Source organism: Austrofundulus limnaeus, unplaced genomic scaffold (assembly GCF_001266775.1).
Source record: "Austrofundulus limnaeus strain Quisiro unplaced genomic scaffold, Austrofundulus_limnaeus-1.0 Scaffold123, whole genome shotgun sequence".
Taxonomy (NCBI): Eukaryota; Metazoa; Chordata; class Actinopteri; order Cyprinodontiformes; family Rivulidae; genus Austrofundulus; species Austrofundulus limnaeus.
Window position 1 is genome coordinate 344,566 of NW_013952525.1, and position 8,104 is coordinate 352,669.

The following is an 8,104-nucleotide window of genomic DNA, read 5'->3' on the forward strand; positions in this document are numbered from 1 at the left end:
TATGTATATGTGTGTGTGTAAATCAAAATCACAAATAAAATGAAATGAAAGGCAGCACAGAGAAGAAAAAATCTTACAATATCTGCCCCTTTTTTCTAGAATAAGCTCGTATAACAAAAAAAAAATCTCTGTTATTAACAAAACATATTATCTGGGTCAATAATCAATGTTTCATAATGAATCATTGTTTTATTAATTTTCTATTCAAATATTAATTGTATTTTGCTGGAAGTGTAGGAAGCAGGTGGAAGAGAGCTTAGAGAGGTGGAGTGGATGGAGACTCAGAGTTTTGTAAATAAAGGATAGATCCAACATTAAAGTTCTTCAAGTCAACATTAAAGCGTAAAAGTAAATAACTATATACTGTATGTAAAAAATAGTAAGTATTTAGAAACAATAAAAATAGCAGCAGACGGAAGTAAAAAAATTACGATTGTTACCTTTAGTAGACACCAAGCTTTGAGTTTACTCCAATGTGTTCAAAAGTACTTAATTCATTTGTGGTTTTGAAAGTGCTTCAATGAATTTTAGGCAGGACAGTTTATAGTTTATGTGGAAGCTATTATTAATTCAAAAATGTTTTAAAAAGCTGAGGAGTGTGTTAGGAGAACGATGTTTTTTTAAAGTTTTTTTAAAAGTTTGGTGTTTAATTTTTGCCTGTTATTTCTCAGCAGAAGGCAAACTATGTGTGAAAAGATTAAAAAAGTATCTGAGTAGAAATGCAGACAAAACGAACCCCTGAGAGAATTCCTCCATGTGGAAAATATAAAAACTTTTGAGCATTTAATGCAGGTGATGGGACATGCTGAGAACTGTGCACCAAGGTGTAAAACATCAATTTCTCCCTTGTGTGTCTAACGTTATCATCTGACTCTGTCTCTTTATTGAAGCTGTTTTTGACAGAATGACCAAACGACAGAAGAACTAGTCTAAGAGTCAGGTCTTAACAAAGTATGACTCCAATATACTGTAGAAATTTTTTGATTTTTTTTGAAGGAGCTACTTTGACACTACAACCTTAAATGGCAAAATCTTGTGATGTATATCAATGTTTAATTATTTACTTACAAAATCGAAGCTAAAGAGCAGGAGCGGCTGTGTAAGTGTTAGTCCAGCTCAACATAACAATAGGTGAGTGAGACATCTCCCAAAGAAAAGTGTTTACTTCTCTCTTTTCTTGAACAGAGTTTCCAAAGAGACCATGTTGATTCAGTCTTGTTCCTATGGTTCTCTTGTTCTTAAGTCCTAAGTTTTATTTATCTGTTTTTCCAAATAAAACACTGAACTTGCACAGCCATAAAATTTGTTATAGAAAATATGTATAAAGTACATTTACTTCTTAGTTTACCAGTAAATGCTTTTGGATTTTGAAAAAAATAATTTTTAGATTATTAAATTTTCTGTGACAGAGAGAAAAGATAAAAAAAAAAATGTAAATGTCTGAATATGAAGAAACTTTAAATTTAGTCAGAATTAAAAAAAAAAACAAACAGAAAGTATCTGCATACTAAAGCAGTAAACCTGAACCGGGTCAAAAAGCTGCAGTTGGTACGTCTCTAACTTCATGCCATACGTACTGTTTTTCCTCCAGCACATGAAGACTCCAAAAACAAAGACAAGCAGCAGAGGAATAAGAAGCAGGGCGGTGATGACAGCTGGAAGGACACCCTTCTTTTCATTCGACCTGGGTGTGCTTTTCATTTCTTCCACTTTGACCAGCGGGTCACTTTTCCCAGCTACAGTTTGCTTCTCTTGGGTAGCGGCAGTCTTTGACATGTTGTGATCTTGCTTCATCTTGCTTTGGACAAATGTCTCCAATTCTACAAGAAAACATTAAAGTAGGGGAATTGTCTGGATGATAGCACTCATAATACTGTAATCGCACATTAGCAAAAATATGTCAAAATATTTTTGCCTAAAAAGTCCTAAATAATGGTTGTGACTTATGTAACTGTTTTGATTTTGTGTACTGTTTGTTTGTGCCCAGGTACCCCATGAAAATGAGATCTCAGTCTCAATGGGGTTTTCAATCTGGTTATATAAATTAAATGAAATTAAAATACTTTGGAACTAGGGCTGGGCCGTATCATATCATTCTGGTAAAAAAAAACTTGCCCGGGAAAATAAATTATATCATGGTATGCAAATTTCATGACCGACGTCATTTTGCCCATGTCGGAGAACCTGCTTGTTTTCTGTTGTGGTCTTGTTAAAGCCGCCCAGACGCTGCTTTCAACAAATCAAACAAACCCCACAGCTTTATCCAATCAGAGCAGAGCAGGGCGGGTCTTTCTGATGTTGGCGCAGCAGCCTGCAGGATAAACACCGGTCAGCCTGAAGCTCCTGTCCTGACTGTGCAAACCCCTCCATCACACTTCTCTCCCAAGCTACCCGAGACATTGGTATCTAAAATCGAACACATTATAAGTTTATGTTCAGAGCTTCGTTATCGAACACATATGCCCAACTTTGCTCGCGTGACTAAACTCCTCACCTCGTCGACAGCGCTGTAAGGGGAGCACGCTGAGGTGCACACAGGCAGATATTAACTCAGATGAACACTTGTTTGCTGCAGTATAGAAAAGATGAGTCTCCGCTTAGCGTTAGCCCCCACCCCCGCAAAAATAAAAAAATTAAATAAAAAATAAACGCTATGTTCTTTTTGTAGTTTATTTTTTGTAGCTTATCTTAGATTTAGAACCATACTGTGACTGAACTGCTCTGTGATTCAATAAATGGTCAAATATGAAGAATAAACAATATTAAACGATTATATGAGCTCTCTAAATACCGTATTTATTCGTGTATTATACGATCTCATGTATAATACGACCCCCCCTTTTTTTAGCTTAAAAAGCATAAAAAATTTAATCGTCAAACTACCTCCAATTTCATTCAGACTTCAAGATTTTTCAGCCTTTGCAGTCTTTATACATATCAGTAAAATGATCATTGGACTGTTCATTTTATTTGAACAACATAAGTACTAAAAGGTATTTTAACAACAAATATGTATCAACTGTAGCAGCATCATATGAATTCTGACATTTTACACATAGTCCACCAGGAGGTGCCAACACAAAAGTCAGAGACTTCACATGAGATTTGGGCCATCTTGTGGGGGAAAAGCAGATTACTTCCTACTCGTGAGCGCCCCCTCTGGTGGGGAAACATTTTTTCAAGGATACAAACTTTTTCTGAACACCGGTAGACGGCAGCCTTTACAGACAAACGTGTTTGTTGTTATTCCAGGAGCAGCCCAGTCACACGTTAATGTCATTAGTTCATTATCATTACTAAAGTACTGGAATACTCCCCACCCCCCCACCCCTTTTTTTCACATCATGTCACCTGCCTGGATCTGTTATTATCTCGCTCTAAAGCATGGAGGAGTGTCAGAGGTAAGGACGTTTCAAATGCTTTTTATGACGCGGTCTCATTTCCGGACTCAGGCATTTTGTGAATAAAGACGATATTTCAGTTAAAATACATAAGTAAAAATATTTATCCGAGTATAGTACTACCCCCCAACTTTATGGACGATTTTACGGATCTAATTTTACGTATACTTGAATAAATACGGTAATATAATCTTTTTGAAAGAAATTTGTTATTTTAATAGAGAAATCAGTCAGTCTAACAAATAAAAAATGTATTTAAGTTATTTTGTGAAGTACATAAGACACATTTGGTATATATATTTTTTTTATTTAAAGTTATAATACATACATACGTACATGTTGTGTTTGCAATGAAAAGTTATGGAGATGGTTAAATAATTATATGACTATATCTGACTCAAGTCTTACAAAAAATGTTTATTAAATTTATTAAAAACACTAAAATGACAAATATAAACTACAGAAAAGTTTTTTAAAATCTAAACTGTGAACTTTGACTGAGAACATGGACACAGTGCATAGTGTTATGACTAGACTATACCGTGTACTTGTGTGTGGTGCGTGGTGAGTTATTGTGCATTTATCGTTATCGAGGTAAACTGGTCAATATATCGTGAGATTGATTTACAGCCATATCGACCAGCCCTATTTGGAACAGAGACGAGTACATGGTTGACACACTGACTGCAAACTTCCTAGGCTCTGTACAAAACAAGCCCAGATCATCACCCTTCCACCGCCTACCACTTCAAAGACAAATGATGCAGATATAAACTCAGCACCAAAAGTAAGGGAATTACATCACACATATGGAACGGATTGGCAGCACCCGGGGGTACCAGAAGCTCAAAATATGTCTCAATAGCAACAGTAAATTATGCTGTCAACCTACAAATGCCTGTTCCTTACAAATGTAACATCATTTAAAAGAGAATTTAACAGGCTTTCTAACCGTATAAGATTTATTGCCAAGAAGCATTGTTACAACAGATATCCACCAAACACAAATTTCATTACTTTTTACGATACGTGTATATACAGGTATGTGTGTATATCCATATTTGGATATTAGTTTTTAGGATTATATTACAATTAATTATTTTATTACCTGTTTTATATTTTTGAGCATGTCACGTATCTTTTAACAAGATACAATTTAGACTTAAGGACTTAAGCATTGTCTTTGTTCTGTTTTGTTATTGTTTTGTTTGCACTTACCATAGAACAGGGATGTCCAATCTTGGTTTTCAAGGGCCATTTATCCTACACATTTTACCTGTTTTCCTACTCAAACACACCTGATTCAGTGACCGAATTGTCTTCAAGTTCTGCAGAAGCCTTTTAATCACACACTCACTCAAATCAGATGTGTTGGAGCAGAGAAACCTTTACATACAGGATAGTGGCCCTTTGACCAGGATTATACTCGCCTGTTCTAGACAGAAAAATTCAACCCATATATTTGGCTAAGAAGACAATAAAATATGGCTGGACTGATAAAAAAAACATGAAAATAGTTTTGACAGCTACAAGATTTCTGTAAGTATTCCCAGTAGTATCAACATGTTTAAAGTCAAATCTACAACTCTTACCTAGAAGTTCTTGGATCTCAATTCCAGCTTTCTTGACGGAGCGATGCAACTCTAGAAAATTTGAATAAAAAGATGTTTTATAGAAATTAGGTGTTATTTACAAATTACAGCAAAACGTTGAGTCATTTTGAGTTTTTAACATAACATGAAAATAACATGAAAAACTAATGAATAAAGTCCCTGTTAGAATAAAACCTAGTTTCTGAAAAAATAAAGGCCTAGCATTCCTAGCAACCACTGGTCTATTAGATATTTGGTTAAAAAAAAAGGACAAATAAAAACTACGGGTGTAAATCATCAGATTTATCATGATACTATATTATATTTAATTGTTTGGATGACGATATGATATTTCTTGATATCATAAAGTTTGTCATGATACGATTTTGATTCAGTTCTATTCCCAACTCTGCAATCAATATAATGTAATACCATCTGCTCATCTAAATCCCTACTCACACAGGATAAGCATGTAACCACATGTAATAAATAAATAAATTACTCCCTGACGATGTTTTTATGTGTCGCATTCGCACAGGATAACCGAAGCCTGAGATTTTGCTGAAAGTTACGGACATCTCCTGGATATGATATTGAAGCCTGGTAAGTTGAAAACAATGCGAGGGTGCACGGCACACAGTCTTTGCGGAGCACTTTTGGTGCACACACCCTTGCGGCATCATTCAATTTGTTTGTTTGTCAAACCTTTGCTCTTCTATTTACAGCATTTAACAAGTTATAAAGTGTTCTCTTGTATGTCCTTTTGGAGAATACTACAATGTACAGGGGTTGGACAATGAAACTGAAACACTTGGTTTTAGACCACAATAATTTATTAGTATGACGTAAGGCCTCCTTTTGCTGTCAATATAGCATCAATTCATCTTGGGAATGACCTATACAAGTCCTGCTCAGTGGTCAGAGAGATTTTAAGCCATTCCTCTTGCAGGATAGTGGCCAGGTCACTACGTGATGCTGGTGGAGGAAAATGTTTCCTGACTCGCTCCTCCAAAACACCCCAAAGTGGATCAATAATATTTAGGTCTGGTGACTGTGCAGGCTATGGGAGATGTTCAACTTCACTTTCATGTTCATCAAACCAATCTTTCACCAGTCTTGCTGTGTGTATTAGTGCATTGTCATCCTGATCCACGGCACCACCTTCAGGATGTTTGAACCATTGGATGCACATGGTCCTCCAGAATGGTTCGGTAGTCCATGGCAGTGACTCGCCCATCTAGCACAAGTATTGGGCCAAGAGAATGCCATGATATGGCAGCCCAAACCATCACTGATCCACCCCCATGCTTCACTATGGGCATGCAACAGTCTGGGTGGTACACTTCTTTGGGGCTTCTTCACACCGTAACTCTCATTGAAACCGACGTTTGGCACGAGTGAACAAAGGTTTGACTATAGCTGCCCGGCCGTGTGTATTGACCCCGTGGAGCTCCCGACAGACAATTCTGGTAGAAAAAGGAGAGTTGAGGTGCACATTTAATCCTGCCATGATTTGGGCAGCCGTGGTTTTATGTTTTTTGAAAACAATCTGGGTTAGCACCTAAACATCCCTTTCAGATGCGTCCACGGTTAATCCTGTTGGATTTAGTTGGTCCTTCTTGGTGGTACTGTATGCTGACATTACCCTGGATAAGTGGCTCTTGATACATCACAAAGACTTGCTGTCTTGGTCGCAGATGCGTCAGCAAGACGTGCACCAACAATTTGTACTCTTTTGAACTCTGGTATGTTACCCATAATGTTGTGTGCATTGCAATATTTTGAGCAGAACTGTGTTCTTACCCTGCTAATTGAACCTTCACACCCTGCTCTTACTGGTGCAATGTGCAATTAATGAAGATTGACCACCAGGCTGATCCAGTTTAGCCATGAAACCTCCCACACTAAAATGACAGGTGTTTCAGTTTCATTGTCCAACCCATGTAAGCTCCAAATATACACACCTCCACTACTGGTGAGGGTGCACATGCGACAATCATAACCGAGTCATAACGCGCTGCACTACGGCCCCAGCTCTTTGCTGTGTTACTGCCAGCATCAGCCAGAAGGCTACAAACAGAAACAAATATTCTTATTGCACAGTACAATGCATGATGTGAGCTACCATTTGCATCTGGTTTTGCTCTTTCTCTTCAGCCTTTTTTTTTTGTTTTTGATGCTGCATGTTACGGGCCAGTAGGATTTTGCTGGCCTGGGTCCCAAAAGATTTTTAATGCACTCCAATCCAGCCTCAATTTTTCACCCAAAGCAAATAAAAATGCACCCAGGAAACAAAACAAAATGCCTATTAACATATCAGATTCAGCCTGTTTCTGTCCAAATCACAGAGATGCCTATTTGCATTGGATTAGTATTATCACAGGACCTTGAAGTTCAGCAAAATATAGTAGGTAATCTGGAGGGGAATGTTTATTTTACAAATTACTCACATGGGCGATTCACACAGGATTAACAACACAGACAATCTCTGTAATTATTACAAAATAGCATGTGGTCCCTGGGTCAGAATAGGGCTTATCACACTCATTGAGATAGATGGGCATATGATATTGATCTACATTGAGCATATGATGACGAATTGGATCAATGGTTTTGTTTTACCTTGATGTAATTTATTCATTAATCATTTAATCAATATATCAATGTATTGTTACACCCCTAATACACACACCAGCTTTTCCCCTTCCATTTTCAAGGGGAACACAGACACAGGCAAATAGGTAATCGCCAAGTTTAAACAAAATATGTGCTTTTAATAACTTAATTCAGGATAGTGTGACAACACAAAGAAATAAACTTACTCTCAGCAGTAAACTTGAAAACTCTTTTACTGCCCGCGTCCCCAACAAAGACAGTCCCATCTGGAGTTACAGCAATATCATGGGGCATTTTAAACTCCTAATGAAAACACACATACAAAAAAAAAACAGTTCAATTCAATAATCTAAAGTTTTAAAAATACAATATTCAATACATTATCAAGATTTGGGCTATAAACAAACAACAATTCAATTTTTTTCTGAGACAAAAAGAGACATCTTATGAAATGTGCTCTATTTTTAGCTCATGTTTTATTATCTTATTTATTTG

General features: G+C 36.7%; 1 protein-coding gene across 1 annotated transcript in view; it reads right to left on the reverse strand.

Annotated features, from left to right (window-relative positions):
• pam (peptidylglycine alpha-amidating monooxygenase) overlaps positions 1–8,104 on the reverse strand; it is a gene marked incomplete at its 5' end in the record, with an annotated part of 46,472 nt that overhangs the window by 1,406 nt on the left and 36,962 nt on the right. The window contains 3 exon segments of the mRNA XM_014015109.1: positions 1,578–1,820; positions 4,994–5,044; positions 7,816–7,912. Coding sequence (XP_013870563.1) covers positions 1,578–1,820; positions 4,994–5,044; positions 7,816–7,912 — 391 coding nt within the window.